General features: G+C 39.1%; 1 protein-coding gene across 2 annotated transcripts in view; it reads left to right on the top strand.

Moving 5' to 3' along the window:
- The window catches only part of GRID2 (glutamate ionotropic receptor delta type subunit 2), a 739921-nt gene that overhangs the window by 653678 nt on the left and 60099 nt on the right, over positions 1 to 26144 (top strand). For both annotated transcript variants that reach the window (XM_086746417.1, XM_086746416.1), the window contains one exon: positions 16480 to 16646. In XM_086746417.1, coding sequence (XP_086602543.1) covers positions 16480 to 16646 — 167 coding nt within the window. The remainder of the gene's footprint in view (positions 1 to 16479; positions 16647 to 26144) is intronic.

The following is a 26144-nucleotide window of genomic DNA, read 5'->3' as shown; positions in this document are numbered from 1 at the left end:
TAGTCCCTCATGAAATCATTCAGAATTTTTTGTCTGATACTCTTACAGCAAAAGAGGATACCTCAAGGAGAACCTTCGGCTGCTCTGGTAGAAAATTTTTAGACTATTATCCTTAAATAATCAATACATTAATAAGCATATTGGTAGGCAATTAAACTCTAGTGAAGTAATACAGATGATACAGGAAAATTAAATTGTAAACTGAAAAGCACTGGTAGAATACTTATGAAAATCAACCTTTCTAGCCTCTAACATATAAAAATATCAAGTATCTAAGTGTACGATGCTTTAATTAAAGCAGATTATTGCCCTTAAGGTCATCCTAGTCCCAAAACAGGAGGGAGAAGAAAGTCCAGTGTTGTTTAAGATACCATCTAGAGAAATAAAGCCCAGAAAAGGCTACTTTTTCAAATACAAAAAAAAAAGGAACCCAAGATTTTACCTATGCATCCGCAGAATGGTGTTTATGTTTACGAACTCCAGGTCTGTGCTTCTAAATACCTATGTGAATTTAAATGCAAGTACAGATTGTAGAGCCAGAGAGATCTCTAAGGTCTGATCTTAAAACATCTGGTCTGGGAGACTGGAGACTGAGCAGACTTTGTCTGCTAGCTGCTTTTTCACTTTGTCCTCAGTCATCTGATTGTACATAGTGGGAAATATTCTAGTAAAACTGCATTTTGTTGGAATATATGGATTTATTGAACCCGAAGTGTTTTGAGGGGAAAAAAAATGTTTGTGTTGTGTTTAAGGAGGGAGATATGAAGAAGAGGACCAGTTTGAAGCACCAAATCTGGTGGTTCAAATGGGATAGTTGTTAACATGGAAATAATTGGTGTGCTACTCGGCAGAGTGCCAGAACATGTGATTAACTTTTGTGGGCTTAAACCATACTCATGGCAATAAAATCCTGAGAGTGGGATGTAAGGGGTTGTTTCTTTAAAGGACAATTACAGTAAGCAGAAAGTCTCCAGTGCGGAGGCTGTCAGGATGCACTAAGGTCTGGTGTCGGGACATGATCAGCGGTCCTTGCGGGTGCTTTACTCTCTAGCCTTGTTCACTTGCCTCCTCTGGAGTGATGTGAAATGAAAACACACCTCTTTAACTCCCACTAAATATTTCAGGAGGTTTCAAATCCCATTCAGCCAGAAGTTTCACACAGCTTTCTTCCCAACATCTGTATAGGGCTCTGAAATCTAGGAGAGGAGTGTTTTTGCACTAAAATGGGACTCTGCATGTGTGTCATGGCTGTGCACACAGGCTGTGGACGGCTCCTGGGATGGACCAAGGAGTAGCCCAGCAGGGCATTGTTTGAGCTCTCCCTCCTGACATTGTCCCTCTGAGCTCCTTTGAGGGTGTGCAGAGGAGCTTTTCTAAACATTACCTAAACAGTATTTTCAGCTCCTGCAGGTTTTGCATGGTTATAGTCACCAACGTGGCAGTCCCAGCTGAGTAGAGTAGAGGATCAGATGGATGTAGAAAAGTATTTTTCTCTCTCCTATTACTCAAACCTGCAAGACTGGCATGTGTCAGTAGTGTACTTGCATAAGCAGTGACAAATTAAAATTCTAAAAGACCTTTCATTCTCTGTCATTAGCCTGGCACCTTTCATACACAACAAAATCCTTAGAAAGACAAACAAAATAATGTAGTTTTTCTATATCATCTTTTACAATGCCTTGTGCTACTGTCTACTTCTGACCTGATTCAAGTAAGTGAGAAGATGTTTTCTGAGTGCTTTTATCAGAAAGAAACGTAGATTAAATGAACTTTCCAGCCATCAAGTTAAAAATCTAGAAGTAACAGCATGGCATTCAGGAAGCTGGCTTTCTTAAAGTGTGTCAACTAAAAATAAAGCTAAAATTGTTCTGTTAAATAAGCAGAATCTTTCCTTTGGCTGAAGAGTAATGATAATCGTGGGTTTTCCACCACTTTATTCTCTTTAGTTAAATTGCCAGCAAGCAGTTTATGTCTCTTTGTGTTTGAATTAGGTGGCAGAGTTGTCCAGCTTGAAAATGTGACTACAATAAATCAGTTTCTTTTTAATAGCCAAGTGATGGGAGGAGAGAATTAAAGAGACACATGGAGTATTTTAAGAAACATTTTAGCCAGGCTGTAATCTCATTTTATTCTTCTATCAGTTTGCATAAAATACCCGATCTAGATAGACTGCACAACTCCCTCGCTGGGATTGCAATGGCAGGAGAGGGTTGTTTACCATTCCCAGCTCTAAAACTTTCCCACTGTACAGGAGTTGATTGGTGTTTGTGGCTGTTTGCAGAATTGCTAGTTAATCAAATAAAACAGACTCCATTCCCTGCTGAATATAACAGAGGGAGAGATATAAATTCCAGAGACTGTATCAAGATGGGTGGAAAATACAATGCATCTGTAATGAAAGAAAACCAGTAGATAAGCAGCTGTATTATACAAGTCTGTAAGTACCAAGGGGTTCTGTTTGTAACATCAGTCAAAGAGCAGAAGCTCTGGTTGTTTTATTGCTCTGACCTCATTACCTCCTTGTAATATCTTTTTAACAAGAATTCTCAACCTGTGAGTAAACACATCTAAGACATGACACCTTCCCATTAGTGACTCTTGTCCCTAACTGGGATACAAATTCCCAGGAAACCTCCACATTTCTCATCAATCTTCCACTCAGCACTGGTTGCAGTTCCTGAGTATTCCTTTGTGTAAGAGATGGATGGCCAGGACATCTTTCTTTTGATTGATCCAAGGTACTGAAACATACCTTAGTCCAAAACAGTCTGAATTTGTGACCTCTGGGAGACACTGAAAAAAATAATCTGTGTCCTGCAGCATGAAGAAATGGTGTGAGCTAGCTTGCTACACTGCAGGTGGTCAGAAGAAGATGGCAAATCCAAATTTGAAAAGCTCTAAATTTTGTTTCATGTGTAGCAGGAGTTCTGAGCATGGTTGTGTTTTATGTGAGTATGCACACAGACTTCAAGTATACACTGGAGAGGCTGCTGGACTGGGCCTCTCAGTGGGCACTGGTACCCTGTCACCTCATTCATGGGTCTTCACTGAGCATTGGTATGAGAAAGAACACCAGTCTGCTCATCCCTTATAGAGGAGAAGCACACAGCTACTGCTTGCTCAAAAGCACAGTTTGACGTGAAAAAGATTAGGTGCTTATAAGCAGCAGTAGCTTCAGAATCAAAATTTTGTCCTCAAGTGCTAAAATTTTGCTCAAGCCTTGTCTTTACACACAAGTTGCCACGTTAATTTCTCTTGGAGTCCCAGACGTTGCAGTTCAGAGCAGAGTCTGGAGACAACACACAATAGTGTAGGTACAGATTGGGCAGGTGTAAACAGCAAAGGTGGGAACAATTTCTCACAAAAGGGAAATGTGAGCATCAGTTAATGGATGTTTGCAAAGCACTTTCAGTCCTTCAGATGATGCTACTATTAAATGGAAATCTTTGCTTATGCTATAGTTATGCTGAAAGCTAAATGAAGGAGATAGTTTGCTTTAAACAGTATCTTATTCTTGATTAGCTTGATCATTAAATAATTTTGAATTTAACAAAGTGAGCAGCAGATGGAATACAACAAAGAGAGCAAAACAAAAAATGAAACATAATATGAGATTACAAAACAGAATCAAAGTAGACAAACCCAAAAGTAAATAAAAAGAGCTTATATCAAAATTCTGGCTAAAATAGCAACATATAACATATGTTTGGGAATGACAACAGTTGTGGAAAATACTCAGAGTATTATTTTGTCTTTCCCTAGATGTCAATAACAATCTTGATTTAGAGAATTGTACCTCTGAATACATCCCCTCATGCTGTGACACTGAGAATCTCCCCATATTATTAGACATTATGGCGCTTTTGCAAAATTAAAATGAAGTTTAATGGAAAGGAGTGGAAACATCAGCCAAGCATGTAACTGAAGATCACATAAATTTTTTGCATTTGATGGATTTTACTACCCTTCTTGCTGTACCTCTCTACTCCCAAACTAACACCATAGTTTTCAAAATCTTGAATCACCCAATTCAGCCTCTCATCAGCTGGCTTCTCCACCCTTTTCTCCACCTTCCTATAACTCCCTGTTAAAGATTTGCCCTATCTTTCTACAAAATCCTTTCTCATATCTTCAGAGTTAATTGCTCCCTACATCCAACATATGGGAAATCATTAGTTCAGATTTGGCATCCATAGAAAACAGTTGGTGGTAGACCTAGAGGTAGACCTCTGTTTGTATTTGCAGCCACCAATTTGGAAGCTGACTTGACTGTTCCAGACCTCACGAGTAACGTGGAGGGAACATCTCACAAGAGCAAGAATTACTTTATATAACATTATATAACATCCAGATCCATTCCTAGCTGAATGAAGACAAATTACAGAGTTATAAACCTTGCAGGAGGTTTGTTTTGAATTTCTTTCTAATAGTAGTCCTAGGCCTGGTGGAGTTTCTTCAGTCCCGATAGAGTTTTACGTGGTATGTTTTTTGACAGATACTGTGTCAAATTGTATCGTATCCTTTCATGATTTATATTGCACACATTCCATACAGCTTTCAGTATGTTTTAGTTATTACTACTTTATAAAATTTGTAAGCTATGAGGTGTTTCTAACACCCCATGACAAGTTCTATGTACATTATGTGACTGCAGTTTTGATTTAATCTTTATAATGTTATACTCAATCTGTAGATTTCTTTTTTTTATATTTTTATTATGCTTTTGCCATATTTTATGCCCTTACAGATCTGTGTTTTATCTCTCGGTTCATTCAGCTGGTACATTGCTAGGCGTAGGTTCTGCTCTGAGTGTGCCCCATGTAGGTACAAAGTCCGAGGAACTATTGCTTATTCAGTGGCTGCCAAACGTAGATGCCTGTACTGGGCCTTAGATTCCCCTTGAACTTGTATTATCAGGCTCTAAATAATTTGAAATATGTCAAAAAGAATAAGCACAGCTGAAAAGAACTCAAAAGAGAGAAGAGAAATATTATTGTGGTTTTATCTTCTTCAGCTACAATAAAATGTGCTGTTTGTGGATACGTCATACATAAGGTAAAGGAGGATCAATTTTCCTGGCATTGTATTTCTTCTGCTTTCTTGTATACATCTTGTGAATTAAAGTTTTTCTAAAATTTAACATGAATGATATAGCAACAAAGATACTAAATTAGACTTGATGTAGATGCGTACCAGTAGGAATTATGCCTTCCATTTGTGTCTAAAGGAGTCATATTTTCAGAAGAAAAACCCACGTGTGTGCAGTTGCATTGCGTAGGATGTTTTAATATAACTGAACACAGAAAGGAAATGTATCTACACACAGAGTGCTGCACAGCTGCATAGCTGTTTCTGTGGGTTGTGCATACAGATGCAGGCACGCAGCTGTTTTTCCTGAAAACTTGGTCAGGCATGTATCACCAATTTGTGAGAAGCTGTGTAGCATCCTTTAGTATCTCCCAAAACAAGTGAGGAAGAAAATTGTGTTCATTGTTTTCCATTTAAAAATCCATACTGAAGGAACAAGGAACATGCCAATACAATAAACTTGAGCAAATAATTTTTTTTAAAATTTTTTTTTTGCTTTGGCAGCCAGTTAAGGCCTTTTCTCCACCCTTGCCACTGTGCTGGCAGCTCAGATGTTCCCAGGTACAGTTAGATACTGTGACTTCTCTCTAATTCTTCCAAAGCCAGAGAAAAACTGCAGTTCTTCTCCGCTTTTAGTATATGTGTGTGCAATGAAGTATCCTTCTCATGGCATAGTTCTGTAAAAGAGAAGTTATTTTTAAGTTAGGTTATGATATAAATGTAACTGACAATTAACCATGAGTTTAGATATTCATTCTTCTTATAGTCTCAGGGTCCAATTTGTTTTTCAGTAAAATAAGAAGACATTGAATGACATCACCTTTCCTAACAAAGTAGTGGCATTTTTCAATCCATCCCCACACAGATGCTAGGTGATACCTGCTGCACATTGGATGAAGTACTAGAATGTCAAGTTGGTTATTTTACAATGCTATTGCTTGTGTTTTCCATTTTCCTTTCCCATTGTTTGGTGCTAACTAATGAAATTATGTCATTCACTCAAGTAAGATATTTACTGGTGTAAATGATTAGCTGGGCACTTAGCTGTCCACCCTGCAGGCACAAATACTTGATATGCAAGTGCATTGTGTAACTAAGAAAATCTGAACTGATGTTCCTAATTCTAGGTGAAATGCTGCTTCATTTTAAGAAGGCAATCAGCTGATTGCATTGTATCATCACAATTAAAACTGAAAAACCTCTGTACCATCATTTTTCCATTCCATAAATATTTTAACTCCACTTTTATCATTACTCATCTCAAAGATACCTTGGCATTTTTATTAATGGGGGAGTACTAGAACAAGTACTTGAATTTAATCCAGTTGTATTATATTTTTCCAAAGAACACCAGTGACACAGACTATACATCTTAAACTCAAACTAAGAAAATAAATGACTGGCTGACTAATTGCATTATATATTTACCGAAAAACTTATATTATATTATATTTATATAATATTTGTTTTTATATATTATATAAATGTCATTATATAATAAACTTCTTGTTTATTATATAATGACATTTCACAGCATCTGAGAGGCCTGGGCAAAACATAAGGAGAAATTACTTTCCATTATTTAGCAGACTTAGGGGAAATCTAGAGTGAAGCAGGAAATACAGTTGCTTATTGTATTAATGATTCTATTTATATATGTTTAGATTTTTTTTTAAGAAATCTACGAACATAGATCAAGTAAACCAGAGTGAGTTGTCATTAGGGATTTATCCACTGGAGTAGGACAGTAATTGAAACTGAAACTGTCTAAGGAAGGAGAGATTTTTATAGAACATTGTTTATCCTCAGCAGCTCTACAATTTTCAACTTGTCATCATAGGGTATTTCCATATTAAACTAATAATTTTTGACCAAAATGTTTTTTCATTTTGAAATGTCAATCCATTGCAGGGAAAATAATTCAAGTTGAAGTCAAGTTTTTGGAATAAAATATTCTCCAGTTTGGATTTTTTAATTAGTTTTGGTCCCGAAATTTGTGATACTTTTCCTTAATTCAAAATCTTGAAACTCCTTGTGCAGAAAGATAACTAGTTTCTGTCCAACTCCATTTATCACTTTCCTCAGGCAAAAGCTCTGTTTTTAACATTATCTCTCTGAATTTGTGTCAAGTGTACTGCTCGGGAATTTCTGTTTCAGGAGAAATAAGGGATTAGAAATCTTTCATGAAAAATATCAGGCCTGAATGAATTCTCCAGCATGACAACAAATTGAGTGATTGTTTTGTAATGATTTTTTTTTTTTTTAGTTGACGTTTGACTACTCTTTCCTAGTTCTGTCAACTAAACTTATTTCTGGCATCTGAGCTATTCCGTGGGCAGGTCAGGATGAATTAAAAACAAATATCATGCGAGCCTGTGACTTGCACTTCATGCTTCAAGGTGTGCAAAATGAATGTTATAGCCCTGAACAAGGGGAAATGCCTGCACAGGTTGTAGCCAGAGATGAGCTAAGTTGTGTACACTTTAAGGCAAAGGCTGTAAGCATTTCACTCTGTAAGGATGTGAAAGCCCAACTATCACCTGAAATTGGAGTTGCAATAACCATATAAAATCTTTAGTTGGATGTGAAAAGGGCTCAGATGCAGAAGTTTGGGTGCTGTCTGAACTTGAAACTCCTGGACACTGTTTACATCTTGTACATAAAGAACTTGAGTGCCTACTCCTTTACCTGGACTTGCTCTGCCTGGCAGAGGCTTAGTTGTGCATTTTAAATAACTGCGACTGTATTTTTTGCATTAACTGTTTTACATGGGGGATTTGACTTCCTAGTTGGTGACTACAAAACACTGAGTGTTTTGGATTGCAGGGGATGTACTGTCTGTATTTTTCACCCTGGCACCCTGCTCCCCCTAGCAGCTTGCTGTGGGGTGGGCAGCGGCAGAGAGGAGCTAGCTCTTAAGACTAGAGGGGGACAATATGTGACAACTTGTTAGGTTGTGTCATCTTCTCCGTGGTCTGCATGGTGACAGCAAGCAGGCAGTTTGAACTGAGTCAGAAACACCACTGCACTGATCTTCCTCCTCCCGCAGCTCCTAATGTTTTCCATAGGTCCTAAACTACAAAAGAAAACCTTCTTAGCTCCGATCTGTAATGTTTTCCTTTCCCAAAGGGTTCAAAATATCTTCTTGTGAGAATTAAAATGCCTTTGGAAGCAGGGTCTCCAAAGACCTGACATGCCAATGACAAGGGGCGGTGTGGTAGCTTTAGGAACCCACACAGTAGAGGAATAACAGCCCTTAACAATGCACTGACGTGGGGATACAGGAATATTTGTTTTTGCAGCATCCGCCATCTGGGCCATGTGGTCAGAAGGGACTAAACTGCATGCAGGAGACCTGATCAGGCTTAAAATGATGGCTTTAGCTGGAAATACCATAGGGCAGAATTTTATCTGTGGAGGTTTTCTGGAGTGCTTTACTGGAAACCCTCTGTGGTGCCAGTCTATGCAGCAGCCTGAACTTACAGCCTGAAAGAAATACTTACACCCCGTGGTAGCACTTATTGAACTCTCAGGGAAAGAGGATGCCAGGTATTGCTGAAAGGTAGAAATGTTAAGAGGTTGGGACAAATCTCAGGCTGCTTCTTTCCACAGCCATGTGAACTGCTACACTTAAAGGGAAGATTTGCTACTAGAGAAGATGGATGATTTCTTGCAGATTTGCAGAGGAAGAAGTAGCTTTCTAGAATGCCAAAGACTACGTGAAAGCAAACTCATACGATCCAAACCTGTTCCTCCTTCATGCCCCAGCCCAAGCTTGTGAGATGCAATGCAAGGCGCCAGCAGTTAGTGCTTCCTGTCTCCTGCAGGGTACCAAAATGAGGGGAAACACACTAAACTGTTGTCGAATGTAATTTCAGAGGTGAGGAAAAAAAGGGGCTGGAAAGCATTTCTTTTGGAGCTTCTAGATACTGTGTCTAGATTTGCAGTGCCAAGCTGGCTCCATCCAAACCTGGGCAGGAGATGCTTATCAAAGAGAGAAGGATAAAATGGTTTATAAGCAGACAGTTAAATTCTTTTGCGTATGGAGTGGGACATCCTGAATCCTGTTATCGCTATGAAAGTTGTCAGAGCTCTTGTACAAGGAATATAAAAAACTGAAAGTTAAGTCAGTTTCTTTAAAATTAATTTCTAAAATGAAAATGCATTGTTTCAAGTGAGCTTTTACTGGAGGATTTTTCAGTAATGCTGGTAGTTTTGCAAAGAATTTTCTTGTAGTTAAAGTTCTTTTTCACATGATGAATGGTTTTGATGAGTAGTTTTTTGAGTTCTGATGATTTTTCAGTTAGTGTTCAATAAGTATTTTTTTGAATAAGGAATGCTGTCCAAGAACTGCAGTTAGATTTACTCTGCTTCTATTCTAAAGAATGTGAACAAAACCCTTTCAGTTAGTGTTATGCTGGATCTATTTAATTTAAAGAGGAATGCTGCTTCTCTAAATTCACCTATGTTTATCTTCTTCACGATACTTTAATCCACAGAATTTTACCTTTTCACTCAAATTAAGAGGATTGGTCTGTGTACATTTCCTCATTTAAGTGTTCTTTTATTGGGGATTAGCTGCCACAAAAATACAGATATGTCAGAAGGAGGGAGTCAGTTAAATGGCATTTGGTTTAAATTTGCCTCATTATTGAGACTGCTACTTGGCTACCACAGATCTAGGTTTTTGAGGCATCTGAAGTGCTTTCATATCATTTCTGTATATGGCTTTCATTGGTGATACCCTTAAAATAGTCTTCATTACTATCTACAGTGCTTAGTTGTCATCAAATAAATGAGAAGCTGGCATAAAAAAAAAAAATTGTTCCTTACCTTTCAAAGGTTTATTTTGCTGAGATTTTTTTTTCTGTTGTTTTTTTCTCCTGTTTCTCTTCCATCTGAAAATAATGTTTAGCTGTAACAAACACGTTGTTCAGTTGCATGTCAGTGATCAGTGTGATCTGCTGCCTTTTTAGTGCTTTGCTGTGATTACCAGGAAAAGCAGCTGACTCTGTTCTCCCACTGCCCTCAGAAAATTTACCTTTGGTTGGCCTCCGCTCTGTTTTACCCTGCTTGTTATTTTCTTTCTTGAAACTTACAAGTTGCATTTAGTTACAATGGCAAAATGTGAATGCACTGAGCACTGGAAAAATTCTACACAAAGGTGTCCTCTCATTACGGAGCTCTCATACCTGAATGATTCTTCTAATTCTGGATGAATTATTCAAGGTCTGCCCAGTGTAACAAGCAAACATGTGATCATGCCTCATGAAGTTGGTGGCAGATTGCATATGAGAAATTAATGCTTTTCCTGATTAAGTTTTATCTGGAGCAAATAGACATGCCATTGAAGCTGATATGGTAATGTAATGAAGGATAAACTTCATACTGAAGAGGAGATGAGGCTGGGATTTCTAACCTCTTCTTTACTCCCGTAAGCTCCCTGGTGTTTCATTTCCTGCTGCTGTTCGCTCCTGGGCACTGGCTCAATAACGCTTTCAGAAATGATTCTGCACTTTTCTGTTTGAATAAGTACAAAGAATAAGTTCCAAGGTTTGTCAAATAGTGCCCCTTGAATTTAAATTGCTTTCTATAGACCTGCAAAATATTATTATTATTTAATTAGCTGCTTGCTTTGATGACTGAATAGAGTTTTATGTATACCGGAATTTTTATTCTGTGCTCTAATACAGCCATGGGAATCCAGCTTCTCTCATGCACTGCAGAGAGCTGTTGGTCAGATTCGTATTCTGCCTCCATGATTGCACAACTGCGTTTCACTCTGAAGTTATGCAGATCAGCCGCATGTGCTGCCCTGCAAGGGAGTGTGGGGTAAGAAGCTCCAAACTTGCACTTCAGAACTACAGAAAGTTTAGTTTGGAGAGAACTGTAAATTAGTGTGTTTTATTCAACAAAGCTGAAATCGGATATTTTATTTCTCTGGGATCCAAATAGAAGTTAGCCAGAATTGTGCCCTTTAGTGGAAAAAAAAAAAACTAAGACTTGAAACCTTTGTCCCTAGAGGAAAACAAATTAGGAAATGAGAATTTCTCTGAAAGCAGAAGATCTGACTTCTGCCTCAGTCAGACAAACAGCAACTTCATTGGCCTCTTGCAAGAGGATTATGGAGACCAATGTGTTTTCATTCCCTTCTCCTGAAAAAAAACACCTCCATTGTGAATGCCATCAAGCTCTTTGGCAACATCAGATAACACAAAAATCTGGATTTAAGTTCCACCACAAATTTTATCTTTGCCTTTTCTCATTTCGGAGTGCAATATCTACATTATGTATATTAGCTCTCACTCGTATATTTGCAAATACTCGTTCAATTTTGTTCCCTCTTCTTCACTCCTCATGTAATAGCAACCTCGGTGAGGCTGTTTTATAGAATGGAGTACAGCCCTCTGCAGTCTCCAGCTACCGCATGCTTGCTGAATATGCAAAATTATGTCAAAAATTTAATTTCTGTATTTATATATGCCAAAGTGTCAGGTCCACACTGAAAGGCATAGGGCTGGCAGCATGAAATTGTGTTTTTCCCCTGTGTAGACAGTGCAGGGAAATGGTCCATATTGGAGAACATGACCCTCAAAGCATTGTATGGAGCAGGTTCCATACACTGTTCCATAAACCAATCACTGTTCTTGGTTGGTTTTAGGTCAGAGCTGGAGTCACTGCTGCTATGCTGTGGAAAAGTCTGTTTCTGTTCAGGTATTCTTGGCTAAAATACAACTGACAACATCGTAGGCAGGGAAAGGTGTACAGCAATTGGAGGGGAAGGATGGCACCTGACTTGTAATGGAAATGAGTGGAAAAAGCATCCCCACTGTGGCACGGGGGTGTAGGTACAGGGTATTCAGAAAATGTGTTTTGTCAGCATTATCTAATACTTTTCAGATTTTTTTTTCCAGGCAATTAATGTCATTTTAATCAGTTGAAACTTAAGATTTCCCTGGCCTTAAAAATGGCATTGTCTTTATAACAGGTAAAATATTTTATGTGTGATGAAATATTTAAAAGTGATCAACGGGAAGATTAACTGCCAGTTCTGTTTAACCTGCAGCCTGTTGTGTATATTTTTTCTTTCATGATGATTCTTTGCATTACTTTTAAAGAGGAATTTAAAATACAGAACACATACTGTCCAAGAATTCAAGTATGAAAAATTTCAGTAGTTGGTTGTTGTTTACTTACACTTTTTTTTTTCTCCTCAAATTCATAATTTCCTAGACCTAGAAATGTGTTTTTAGAATGTTGGAGTTGTACACAAATACATTATTCAGCCTACTCTGCATGAATGGGTTAGTTCTAAGAAGAAATGCTATCCACATCCGTGTTGGCATAAAATATGTGCATATATGACAGTGTAATGGCTTTAAATGCTTTCCTCATATAACTCAACTGGTTTTTGGTGGAGTCGTCAAAGATAAATTTTAACTAATATCTACAGCCAAGGCTTCAGCAAATAAAAATCTTGTAAATGTGCAGTGGTAGAAAGTAGAAATATAACAGCCTTATAGAAATAGCTTTACCTTCTATGAGCTGATGACCTTTATTCTCTGTAACAACTCTTTTTACGGTATCTCCTTCGGAATTGCTCACAAAACCGTGAAGTCAAGTCAAACATTTCTGTCTGGTACCATCCCTCCCAGTTTCACTTAACAACCAGCATAGCGCATGAATTCAAAATACCCTGATGAACAACTAACAGATTCAATTTGCCTGTATTTTTTTTCCCTATGGCAATAGTCATCAGGTACTCCAAAAATCTTTTTAACCTCTGCCATACTGACAGGCAGGATGCCACGGGGAAGGAGGCTGAAGTGTCAGTTCTCCATGCCCTGGCAGACTGGAAAGTTGGGGTTGCTGCAAAATGATAATACGCTGCTCTCCTACAAATGGTTCCCTGGCGATCCTGGGCTGTGCGGTCGTGTGTGAACAGCGTTTAGATTTGCTACCATCCTGAAATGTTATTATCTCAACGCAAAATGGCAATGTAATGATGCAGAAATGTAGAATCGGAGATGGAGATCTTCTGCAAGTAGTGGCTTATGTATATTACAAAAAAAAAAACCCTGTTTTTCTTTTCCAAGGAGATTTTCCATTCATTTAGCCACCATAATTGACTGACTGTAAGCTCCTTAACTTTTTCTCGCAATGCAGAGTTGGAATTTTTGCTTTTCATTTTGAGGCCAAAGTGGAAGTCTTCAACATAGCTATTGGAAAGCTACAAAATATGTGCTTCTCATATTAAGAGGGAGAGAAAGAAGGATATAGGTTTTTAATTGACATTTTGTTCTGAAATTCCCTTCTCCTTTCACACAGAGCATCATCCCCTCTTTTCATAGTGCAGCTACCCCTTATTTGTAGGGGCAGATCTGTAAAATATCAGCAGTGTTCCAGATATGCCATACTCTAGCAAAATTATATTCTTAGATCTTTAGGCTAAGACCAGTCTTAAGCTATGTGAAAGATCTATGGGCAGACATTTTAGGCCATGAATCTCAGAAGAAGGGTATGCTAAAAAAGGAATCATATGCCTCCTGAGCTGCCAGATAACTGACTTTCTCTTAGAGAGACAGGTGTTTTTCTCATATATAAAAATTAAGAGTTGGAGGCAGTTCAAAAGTAGTGTCACTGCTCATGGGAGGAGTGAACTGATAGATTTGCAAGGAAAGATTAAAGAAAGCTATATCCAGCTCAGCTAAGTAATAGAAAGGTTCATCAATAATTGAAAAGTGTCAGCCCCAAAGTTGAGAGTATTTGGAGCTGCAGAAGGAAAAACAACTAGCAATGACATAAGAATTTTTTTTAAAAAGTAATAAAAATAAATACATTGACTAGCAATGAAAACTGTTAGACTGAGGAGTAGTTCCATAAAGAGAGGGATTGCAAGCATGACAATTGCATCTTAAGTTTGCTCCATGGATTTGAATTCCCTAGATTTGTAAATGGATAGGTCAAAAATACTAAAAGGGATGTATTTTATTGCATGGAGCAATCGTGTTGAAGGGAGATGGCTAGGAAGATCCCTTCTGTCTCTTCAATCTCTTTCCTACCCCATGTGCTTTAACTGAGGCTCACTGTGATCTTAACTATGAAAAGTAATATCTTTGTGGGAACCTGAATGGCGATATTATCAAGTCTCCTCTAAGGATCTTGTACATACCACTTCATCACAGATGATATTGGCAGTAAGTGCTTTTACCGCTTTTATATATTCTTACTGTGAGTTGTTTTACAGCAAGGCAGCCAAATCAAGAGGATTTTTCCTGACCAGCTGAGCAGCTGATAAGTCTCTTAACAAGCACTTAGGTGAAGTCAATGCACTAGAATGTCAAAAGAGTGGGTTAGACAAAAGCAGGTGTCAAAATATAACCCTCTGCCTTTGCCATCAACTCAAAGGTTATCTCCCCACATGTAAAATTACTCATCTTTTGAACCCTACTTTTCCTTAATTACTTTATTTGGAAAGTCCATCTGATTTTTTTCAAGATTCATTTTCTCCCTTCTGATCTTCTGCTTTTGTCTCCTATTTCCCTCCCTTGCCATCTGCACATCATGATTCTTTTTCAGGTTGAGTCATTATCCTTTTAAATGCTCCTAGGAAGGGCTTTTTTCTCAGTCATGCTATCTATTTCTTAGCCAACTGGTGCCTGTAGGAAGATCAGAATAACCCAAGCTAGGAAATGCTTTGTGAGTTTCAGTGCCTCTAAGACAAGCATAAAAGTTGTATTGTTTGTTAACAGTGAGTTCACTTCTATCTCTTATTCCCTGGTCGTTTAGATAGACCTAAACCTCCAATGAGAGGCAAAAACCCCTCATTCTTGACCATTTTCAGAGCCTGAAGATTAAAACTGACCCAGTCCTGCATTTGTGTGTTTGTGTATTTTGAAAAGAATTTTCTTTATCCTGCCAGTCATGCAGAGTACACAGATAGGGCTGCCTTTCTGCTCAAAAATCTGGACAAATCCTCCCTGTATCATGCCTACGAATGGAAATAGGAAATACTCCCTTTCCAGGCTTGCAGTGTCTAATTCAAATTGATTATGCATGAAAAAGAATGTGTCCCAAATGCAATTGTTCCTTGTGCACTACATCTTGTGAGCAAGCAGCCAGTGTGGCTTGCTTCAGTAACTTTTATATGTAAACAGTCTTTAAAAACATAATCTACATTGTCAAAGCCTAATCTAAATGATGTACTGACATTGCTTATTTTGATATGCTGTCTTGGTTTTGAATTCTCTCTGGATGGCCTGGCCCCAGATGGCCTTTTTGTGTTTTGTTTACTTTTCACTTAGCTGTCACAGATTTATTCCCATTAGATGTACAAAGTCAATGGGTACAGCCTAGTTTTACAGCTTGGTTGACTAATATGGCATAGGGAAAGCACTGAGTGAAGCTAAGCAGAGGGTCAGGAGAAAACCAATGTGATTCTTCAGGTCTGACATACAGACCAATGAAACAGAAAACTGGTAAAAGACTTGGTAGAGCAGCTAGAGAGTATTATTTTATTCAGAAAAACATGACTTGACTGTAGAGTAGAAATTCACTGAAATGGGAAAGGATTTGTTTAGACTTAGTTTCTGTTATTAAAAGCTTGCTTCTGAATACATGCTGAAATTCTGTATACATCCCATATATTTAAATGAATAGAAAATATTGCTTTGTTTCAAATGTGAATGGATAGTAAAATGTTACTTTAAAAGCTTTTCAGTACAATAAGTTGGTTTTGATTTATCTTAAACAAAGAGATAAAATTACTTACATGATCTTGCTGTATGAATGTTTTCAAAGATGTGTGAAAACCCTTCATGCTGAGGAAAATAATCCCAAAAAATCTAGTTGCAATGATCTTGCCCACAATCATGCACTGAGTCCAAAAAACAAATGGGTATTCATGACATCTACGGCAAACTGAAGCATGACTGAAATGCGCACTATATGAACGGTGGTCTTCCATCTGGATAGCTATACCTACCCTCCCGTGCTTCTCCCAGTGTTAATACCTACCTTCCCTCTAAATGGTTGGGTTTACAGCTCAAATGAAAAAACTTAGTGGGGGATTTGGAGTGGAATTTAGTATTGCTGGAAGGACCCTGATATTTCCTTTGTTCCCTGAAGAGGGACAGTACAGATTTCCTGCATGGCACTGTTTTGCTGAGGAGACGTTCTCGGATCACGTTTCTTCCATTTCTGCTGAGGTGCTCGGCCAAACCGCTGTGTGGCACCTGTCACAGTGTACTTTTTGTGCTGACAACTGTTGGGCACCCAAACTTCACTTTCTTTAAAGAACAGACTCTGCTAAAACTGCCACATTTTTAGGTGCACTGATGTCCTTTTGGATTTGACAGTCCGTAGTCAGAGCTCTTCCTCTGTTTACCACAGGTGAAATATGGGAACTACGCCTTTGTATGGGACGCAGCGGTGCTGGAGTATGTGGCCATCAATGACGCAGACTGCTCTTTTTACACGGTTGGGAACACTGTTGCAGACAGAGGATATGGGATTGCACTGCAGCACGGCAGCCCCTACCGAGACGTTTTCTCACAAAGGTAAGAGTTCAGAGAAGGAGGAGCAGGTCCGAAGAGGTCTCTCTCAGCTCTGGACCCTTCTTTTAATTTAATTTTATGTGAATGGCAAATATCTTGTGCTTGCAATCCACTTCATTTCTTACATAGGTATTCATTTCCTTGGAGATACAGGATTATTCAGTTTCTAGAAACTTCATTAAAAATACTTTGTGTTGCTCTTACTTGAATTGTTCTTGTTTCTTTTGGAAAGCATTAATGAGATAGGCTGAACGTCATTAGCAGGAAAATGAGTAAACAGTTGATTAATTTTTTTATAGAGGGACAGCATAGCTCAACACTTCCTGTTATAGAAGCTTACCCAAAAGCTTAGGTGCTTATCCCAATACTGATCAATCTCTTGAGCTACAAAAGTGAGCTCTCTAGAGATACTTCTGGTGCTGTATTTCTACTAGGATCAGAAATACTAACTTAACTGTATGTATTGTACCTTTGCAGTATTTGTGCTTCACTCTAGTATTGATTCCTAAATGAGAATGTATGTGAAATGTAAAGAACAACAAAACACTTTAAAAGTGTAATATCTGCGGTCTGGGTTTTAGGAGGTGATGGGAGCTAATCTCATTATTCTTTTTCATTCTGAATATATTTTCTCAATTCGGTTTCTAACAGTTTGTGTTAGATGCATGCAACAAAATTTTACAGTTGTTGTGAAGGCATTTCTTTTGTATGGTGGCTATAATGAACGTGAACCGTTATGTCATATGCATATGCTACATTCAGGCTTTTGCCTTTGCTTTCAGTCCATAGAATGAGGTAGGGGGGAAAAGTAATCAATGTTACAACATGCAGATTCAGAGGAATCACTTTCTGCTCTCATGTACTGCATGAACAGTACAGATTCTTCTCGAGTCGATTCTATATTGGGAGTTATTTGGCTGAATTTTGTGCTGACGTAAATGTAACATAATACAAAAGTTCACAGGATCAACAAAAAAAATTTAATCTCAATGAAACATATATTTGCCTTATGTATTACAAATAGCATTATAGGCAATTATTTACTGAATACATAATACTTTAATATTCCAGCCATGACCAGACTGACTCTGCTAAAAATCTCTGTCTCTGTAGTGTTTGGGGGTTGTCATGCAAAACAAAGGAGTGAAATTTCTTCCTGTAATCTTCCTAAGAAACAGGAAAAGCTGTTTTACCTGGAAAGCTGGTAGAGATTTCAGGAGCTCGTCAAGGTGTTAAGTTATCCTTTTCAAAGCATTACTCATATAAGCTTGAGTACAAAAATTTGAAGACATAGGGAAGTTTCATAGGCTGTGTCTTTATTACTGAATACAATGAACCTGCCAAGTGGCATGGCATGGCTCATGTCCACACAGCTGAGCGTTCTTCATCCCCACCACCACCACTTGCCAAGTCAAAGTGGATGTATCCAAGCTGCCCCTTAAGGGCTGTTTCTGACATCATTTATACATTTGTCGTAGTTCTCAGTACATGGGGGAAATGGTCATGGCTGGTTCTGGTAAGCGATTATTTTCTTTGTCACAGTGTTCAGTACCTGGAGAGGCTAGGTTACATCTTCTGATGCACTGCCTTTAGCCACTTCTGGATCATTGGTCTGTGCAGGCCTGACATTTCCAAGTATGATTTTATTTTGTAACACAATTTCAGCAGTTCAGTGTATTATTGTGTCTTGAAAGTGTAGGAAAGCAGAAAGAAGCATAAAAATTTGCACATACCTAGCTCTTTTTATCTGAGGATCTTCAAAGCAATATTTAAGTATTAGCATCTCTCCGTGGAAAGTAAATGCTATTTCCATTTAATGCTTAGGGAATCCATAGCATAAGGAGACTTAAATGAATTCCCAAGGTCAGATGTTTTTCCCTGGTGGAATCAGGGATCATAGGCACTCTGATTTCCTCATTTTCCATTTTCTGCTATAGTTATGAGAGTTCAAATGGATAAAGAAAGGGATTATTTGTGAGATACTGGGGGACAGGAGCATCTGGATGGATATGTAAAACTTAGCACTGATGAGACAATAACTCGTTACATTATCAAGACTAATGGTTGAACAGAGAAATTGGAATTTGCTTGGAGTAATGCTACCTACTGGAGAATTTAGAGAGTCCGTGATATATATTCTGAAAATGTGTGTGCTGCCCCTTAAATTTTTATTTCTGTATTATGAAAGCTTATTATATTTCACTTCTAATTGTGTCCATAAATATAAATTTGCAGTTTTAAACTATGAAACTCCATATAAGAAACAAACACATGAAAGAGAAAGCATGCTTACAAGGTAGCTTACAGGGTTTTGTTCTAAAAACCCTTCAGGTACTGTTCCTTATGATTACTTCCATGTAGTTTTCACAAATCATCCTTACTTCTCTTCCTAATGAAAAAGGCTGAACAACCTTCAGCTGCTGAAGCCTGCATGCTAAATAGAGAGAGAAATAGATTTCACTGGGTAGGATTAGCAAATGTTCACATGAATATTTCACATTCTTTAATGCAGTAGGGAGCTGGTTTGAAATATATTGGCATTTCTTGATCTTTCCCCAAATAAATATATTTATGTGAAAATAGAGGGCTTCTCTTTTATGAAATTTCATATAAACCCATAAGCTGTACAGTGTTAAATCCTTATGGTGCAGCTGTAAAAGGTCTGGCAAGCTTACAGGAGATTTTGGTCTCAGTGCAGGAAGCATGGGCACGAGTTTAAGGCTTTTCATTACCTTTTCTGAACATTCAAGCAATTCCCGGAGAAACAGGAAAAGAGATAGAGAGGTGTAAACACCCACCCCTTCTCTCCAATGCTGAAGGGCATGAGTTGCAGTCAAGATAACACTGTAGTAAAGTTTAGGCATTTGGGATTTCCGAAACCACTCTATGTTTGGGATGTCTGTTATGTTGTTCTCCAGGGGATTAACACTGCAAAATCCTGTGGCCTTTGGGGACTGCAACACTGCACCTGCTCTGTGAAGTACTCCAATCTCTACTGGAGTTTACCCATCAGGCTACTTAAGAAAGGCATTCAACCTGTGATCAGTTTGAAATTATGAGGTTCCAGCAAAACACCACCATGATGGCATGCCCCCGTATACCACAGGCATTTTGCAAGGTGCTAAAAAGAAGCCTGAAGCAACCAAGAACTGAGAACCAAAGTTGCGGTGATGGTCCTAGTGGCCACATACCTGCATTGGGGATGTGGAACTGCAACTGATGACCACCTGGTTATCTGGTACCCACCGCACTGAAGAGGCACACAAGCTGCAGTGCCCTGAGCGTGGTGCAGAGCTGGTGCTGACAGACGCCCTGCTCCCAGCCTCAAACTGCTGCTACCAGCTAGTGCCTGTGTATTTGCATGAGATGCAGTCCTACCAGTATGGAATGAGCCTCCAGTTACAAAGGAACCAGAAAGTGAAAATGCTTATATTAGACTACAGCTAAATTAACACAAAAAGTTCTAATTTTTAATATAGAAAATAATCTGGGTAACATTTGAATGATGGATCTGTCATAGTGTCCTGATGACTTCATTCATGTGTTGCAGGTCTTAACAAACATGTCTAGGCCATGCCATTAGGCAGCCAGTTGATATGCTTAGGTTGATTGCTGTCCCCTTTTCTTTGCCACTGAGACTTAACCTTCTGAGCACAAGCAGCCTCCAGGTAGCGTGTCAGGTTTTTTTTTTCTCTCTCTCTCTATTTTTCTTTCAAGGAGATGATAGGGGCTTTAATAATAGGAACTGCCAAATTTCCTAGGAGAGTTTGAAGAGGATGTGTCATTTTGTTCATGAGGAACTGTGTGCTGACACTAAATCTGACACCTGTTAAGAAGCCTTTCAGCTCTAAACTTTAAAACTTCCATTGCACCCCTGGGAGGTATAAATATAATTGCAAACTCTTTTCAGAGTATTTCATAGGATATCTGTGCTTTCCTACAGTGCAGCAGCAATGGCTCAGGCGCTGCGCTGGTGGCTGGCTTATGGTGTGGGTCAGGGAAGGAGTGGCAGCAAATCGCTTGGATCTCACTCATATCCCCGCTTCCCCTGCTGGCTAACTCTCTTCTTCTGCACTACAGTCCTGGCCGCACAGCGTGTTAGAGGCAGAGGGAGAGGAAACAGTAATTTCATACTCATCAGAATCCAGCAGCTGGCTTTTCACTTGAGTAACTAGAAGTTGTCAACACCCAGTGCCACTGAAAAATCAAGCCATATTGGTTTTACATTCCTCGTATCCCAAGAGCATCCATGTGCATTCTGCCCCAAAGACTTCACTTTTAAATAAAAGGAAACAGTGACAATAGGAAAAAAAAAAAAAAAAGCAAGATTGCCCTCAGAACCTGCAGTGTGGGATTCTTGCTTGTTCATCAGCTGTGCTTCCCTGACTGGCACTCACCTCAGCCCAGCACAAGCTTACAGACACTTGAAGTTGTCTGTGAGCCAAAAGAAGAAGCAGCAGTTGCATACCTCCTGGTGATCATCTGTGAGAGGTGGGGTGTGCCTTGGCATAAGGTATGGAGGGTACAACTACCATATAGCTTCTGCAGAAACCTCAGATTGAATTTGGCATAAATCACAAAAGGTTGCAAAGAATTTGTGTTGCAGCTAGAAAAGCCAGTCACTTCTTTCTGTCCTGGGGGAAAAAAGAAATGGCGACTTATTATGATCTCCCCATTGCAAGCCTAAAGAAACCTCACTAGCAGCAAGTGTTGTGCTTTCAGATGTCCAAAACTTTGGAGGCAGGGAAGACAACTATTGTGTAGCATTTCAGACTTCCCCTTAGCAAATCATTAGGGTTATGCTTTAAATAAATGGTATAGATTTTCTCTTGTCTTCTTTTTATCTCATCAGCAAAACTCTGAGTTTTAGAAAGTTCCTGCCCTGAGTCATAAATATGTGTTCTTCCTATCTCCTCGCTATTAATTCTCTCTCCTTAGGTTTTCATTCTGTGTCTTGAAGGTCACTGATGTCCAAAGACTCCGGTACAAGGAAAATTACTTCTTTCCAAACTACCTTGATTTCTTTTTCTAAGTCCTTGGAACTATGTACCCCTTTCTTTGAGGAGATCCCCTCCTCCTCTTTTTCTTTTCCTTTTTTTTTTTTTTAATTTTAATTAAAACCCAAGAGAATGTCTCTTACTCTCTGATTTATCTTTTACCAGCCAAGGGCAAGATAAGAGTTTTGGATTACATCCTAACCCTAAGGAGGACTGACTATGATATTCTAATTGGATTTTTCGTTATTAAATATAGTGATCATCTGAAGAACAGTGGATGGCTTAGTATAAGAGCCATTTTCTTTGCCTCTGTTATTTACTTAATATTGGAATACTATTCTGAGCTGTGTATATAACAATCTGAATAATACAACAGAGAAACTAGTAAAATCCCCTCCAAATAACTTTTCTCTTATTTATTCCAGAAAATCAGAAAACTTTGCAAATTGGGACAATTATTGGGCTTGAAGCCAACTTCTGAATTTAAATAGAAAACTTTAATTCCTAGAGTGTGCCCTTAGATCATGTGACAAGTTCATATAAACGAAATCACATTAGTGAGAGGGAAAAAAAAATCAAAATTAATTCCAGATTTGTGAGTAACTTGAGAGTCCAGTCTTAATTAATTCAGATATAGTCACTGTTAAGAAAAGCCTTAACTTCAGAGAAGCACATAATATCAAGGTAGTTGCTTAGATAGCATGGATACTAAATGAAAAAAATCCTGTAGCAACACACCAATGTAATATTTCTTGACCATCCAAAATAAAAGTCTATCCTTATTTTTTGCTGTCTGCATTAGACTCATAGAGGTGAAACTGGGAATTGCATCAGGCCCTAGGTCTCAAAACACATCCACCTTTTTCCTGACCCAGGTTCTCCAAGATAAACTGCAATTGACCTCCATGCCAGGAGACTCACCTTGTGGAATTGCTGCTCAGATAGCCAGCCTCCTGCCCCGGCAGAGCCGCAGGGTGGTCGCATTGTGCACCGCTCGCTCCTGGGCCACCGAATCCAGGCTGAAGACCTGTAACCTCAAATGGATTATAAGAAAATACCTACCTTCATTCTGATTTTTAAAAATAGTATCCATTACTTCGTATAAAGCCCTAGCAGAAAGCTTTTGTCCCACCACTGTTCTGTCTTCTTTTTTCTACCAAGCCCATGACAATCTGCTCAAGCTTACAGTTTTCTGTAAATCCTGTGTGAGCATATTGCTAATAGCTTTCCCCGAGGACCAAATGATCTGACGTTGTCCCTTTGCATCCTACTCCACTAACTGCCTAATGCAGAGCTGCAGGTTTTAAAGATTCCTGCACTGTCATCAGAGCTGTTTCCTGGCTTTATTACCCATTCGCCTCTCACTTTGCTAGCGGGGGCTGCTGGCTGTAGGACTGCAGAGAAGCTGTGGCTCCCACACATCATATTGTGAGAGCAGGAAAAATGGTTTTATTGATTCCTGATGGTGTGCATCTGGTGCTTGCAAGTCTCACAGTGGAGTTATGATTAGAAGTTGAAAGAGATAGAGACGCCTACAGAAACACAGACTTTAGCAACTTTTTAATATGAACTGATGAGGTGGGTTAAAATATTCTGCTGCAGATCTGAAGTTTATAGCATGCATATAAAGGAAAATTAATTAATGAAAACATAGAAAGGCAACGAACAGATTAGTGGGCTTTTTAAATACACCATAATATTGATGGAGTAAGTTAAAGGATCCTGAAGTAGCAGCACTGAGATGAAGCATGAGAAGAAAATCATAAGGGAAAGGCATTAGATCTTCTTGCCTTCCATGCAGCATCGATCTCTGAGAATTAGAGAACTGCCTGCTGGCTTCGTCATGGGAAAGCACCTCTGCATCCAAAGGATGCTGTGGTGAAGGAGTGGCTGCACATTGGAAAAGACGTGCCATGAAAAAAACAGCTTCATGTCTTCTCTTTTTCCTAATCAATGCTCACTTTCAGAAAGGGCATTGCAGTCAAAGTTTCAGAAAGGCAAGCCAGGTAAGCTCTTTAAGTGTATTAATTCCCCGTCATTACCCAGGAACAACCCCAAAGAAAACAGTCTAATTGTAATGTGTTAAATTGCCAGTAGATATCACTTTGCAAGCTGTTTCTTACTATTTTCTATCCACTTCTGTAGCCTTAGGCAGCACAGACTTGGCGTGTAAAATGACCAACTATTACCCAGTGACGTGTGTGCAGCACAGTCAGTGGAAGCAAGCAGCATTTCTTGTAAGCTGAGTCGTTCATCTGTTTTAAAGTTTTATAGAGTAAGTGCATGGCTGCAGAATTTGAAACTACTTTGTGATAAATCTGATCACAGTAAAGCTAAAAGAAGTCTCAGTGGGTGGCTTCCCTCCAAGAACTTACCTTTTTATGAATTCCTAAAGAAGAGATTAGGTTTACAGTTAATGCACCCTTTCTTGTAGTACATTTTTTGTTTTCTGGCTAGCTTCTCTTACGTTTCTTTGCATGAGTCTCAAGAGGAATGAGTTTAACTACTCACTCCGACTCAGCTGGGCAGCAACCTTGACTTTAAAGCGGGATGGAAAGTGAGTGCAAAGCTTTTGCTGCAAATAGGAAGGATCCAGCCATGATGTAGCTGTCTTGATTACAGAACTGTAATAACCACAAATGAGGGTTTAGCTCACCTATCCCATACCAGCACTACCTGCCAAAGGTTCCTGCCTCTTACCTAAGTTGCTCAAAACACTGGTCAACCTATTTCACTTAAAATGAGCGAGAGTAGCAAAACAGTAGAGAATAATAGATCTTTCCTAACCTGTTTTATTGGCTTAAAGGTTAATAACCTTTGGCTGGACCATAAAGCTAGTGTTCAGCTGGTCCTGTTTTCCAGATAAAAATGGAAGGCTCCTGCCTGAAGATAAAGCTTTTTTTCAAAGCTGAAATATGCTCTGGTAAATAGTGAACTTGACGGTATGACAACTGAAGGGATTTATCCATATGCGAACTAAGAATTGTGCTTCCATTTGTGGAACTGCTGCACCAGGGGCTGCCTTGGCCTGCAGAGATTTCCCCTGCTGTAAAACACCTGTCCGCTATTTGTCACCCGTCCTTGAATCATCCGTAGGCAAAGGGGAGATGCTAGCCTTGCTTGATGACTTCAGTCAAGTTCAGAGGTAGGGAAAGGGAAAAAAAGTGTGGAAAGTCTCCAGAAGGAGACCAGGAAGACTGGTAGCAGGGTTTGTAGCAGAGGTGTCTGCCCTCACGGAAATAGGGTGTGAGGAAGAAGAAAGCTGGTTGCAGGCACAGAGGGTGTTAGAGGAGAGGCACGGAGGAGAGGGAGGAGCCTGGGTGCTTACAAATTATTATGAGGTGAATAAATGGAGCCTTTCTTATTGCTCAGCTCCATGCAGGGAGGAGATTAGCAAAGTGGAAATCTAAGGAAACTACACAGAGAAGCTTTCTGCTATGTCTCAGAGCAAGAGAGTGGGGTAGGCTGCTCCCTGGAGCAATCAGGTGGAAACTGGGAGGAGGAGTCAGACAGTGTCCCTAGCAGGGTCACCAGTATGTCTAAGCCAGGCAGAGAAGTAGCGCTGCTGCAACTTGTCCTGGCCCGAGCAGGACAAGGAGCACAACGTTGCTGCACATCAAAACCCCGGCATAGGGAGCAGGACTGCTTAAAAAAGCTATGCCAGTCGGACCCAAGTTTCCCTAGAAATATTTCACAGACCTCCCTAGCATCGGCCTGGTTCACAACAGACTTCCAGAAAAGCTTATCTTGGCTCTGTAGTTTTTTGAGGGGTCAAAACAGATAGAAGCATTTGCTAACATGAATCGGGGGATATGTTTGGAACTCTTGTTTGCATAGTGTATTTTATTTGCTGCTTTAGTGCCAACGGGGTTAGGTTAGCCCAAAATAAAGCAGGGCTCTGATCCCAGCTGTTACAGCTCTGACAACTTTTATACAAAAACAAGTGGCTTTCCAGACCTGGATTTTGTACTTAAGCATGGATTAATTCTGCTTTATGACTAAGTGCAAGCAGAAAAAAAAAAGGATGATATGGCCGAGGAAAAACTGTGCTTGCCACTTTATTCATAAAGCACTTTTGCAAAGTGCATTTAATAATTTGCCATTGTAACCACCTGCACACAGAGCTTTCAGTACAGAGCTCTGACCCTGTATTTAGTTCATACTTCGACTGCTCAGCTAAAACTTCCATTTGTATGCATTTATTCTGCTTCACACATTATGTTATCAGTCACTTTCAATATTTCCAAGTCACAGCAGTCTTTTTCTGACATACATTTGTCAGAATGAACTGCCTTGATTGCTGCTATTACAGACCACGGTTCCTGACTAAAGGAAAAGTCTTACATAGAACCAGAATATTGAAATTGCTTAATAAAACAACAGATAAAAGAAAATAAAATTAGTCTAAGTGAGCAAAAGTAGATGCTTTAAATGACCACCAAAAAAAAAAAGAAATTAAAAAAAGGAAAAGAGGAAGACAAGGCAGGATTTATAATCTCACACA

The sequence above is a fragment of the Chlamydotis macqueenii genome, chromosome 4 (assembly GCF_036417535.1).
Source record: "Chlamydotis macqueenii isolate bChlMac1 chromosome 4, bChlMac1.mat, whole genome shotgun sequence".
Taxonomy (NCBI): Eukaryota; Metazoa; Chordata; class Aves; order Otidiformes; family Otididae; genus Chlamydotis; species Chlamydotis macqueenii.
This window is presented reverse-complemented; position numbering and strand designations above follow the sequence as displayed.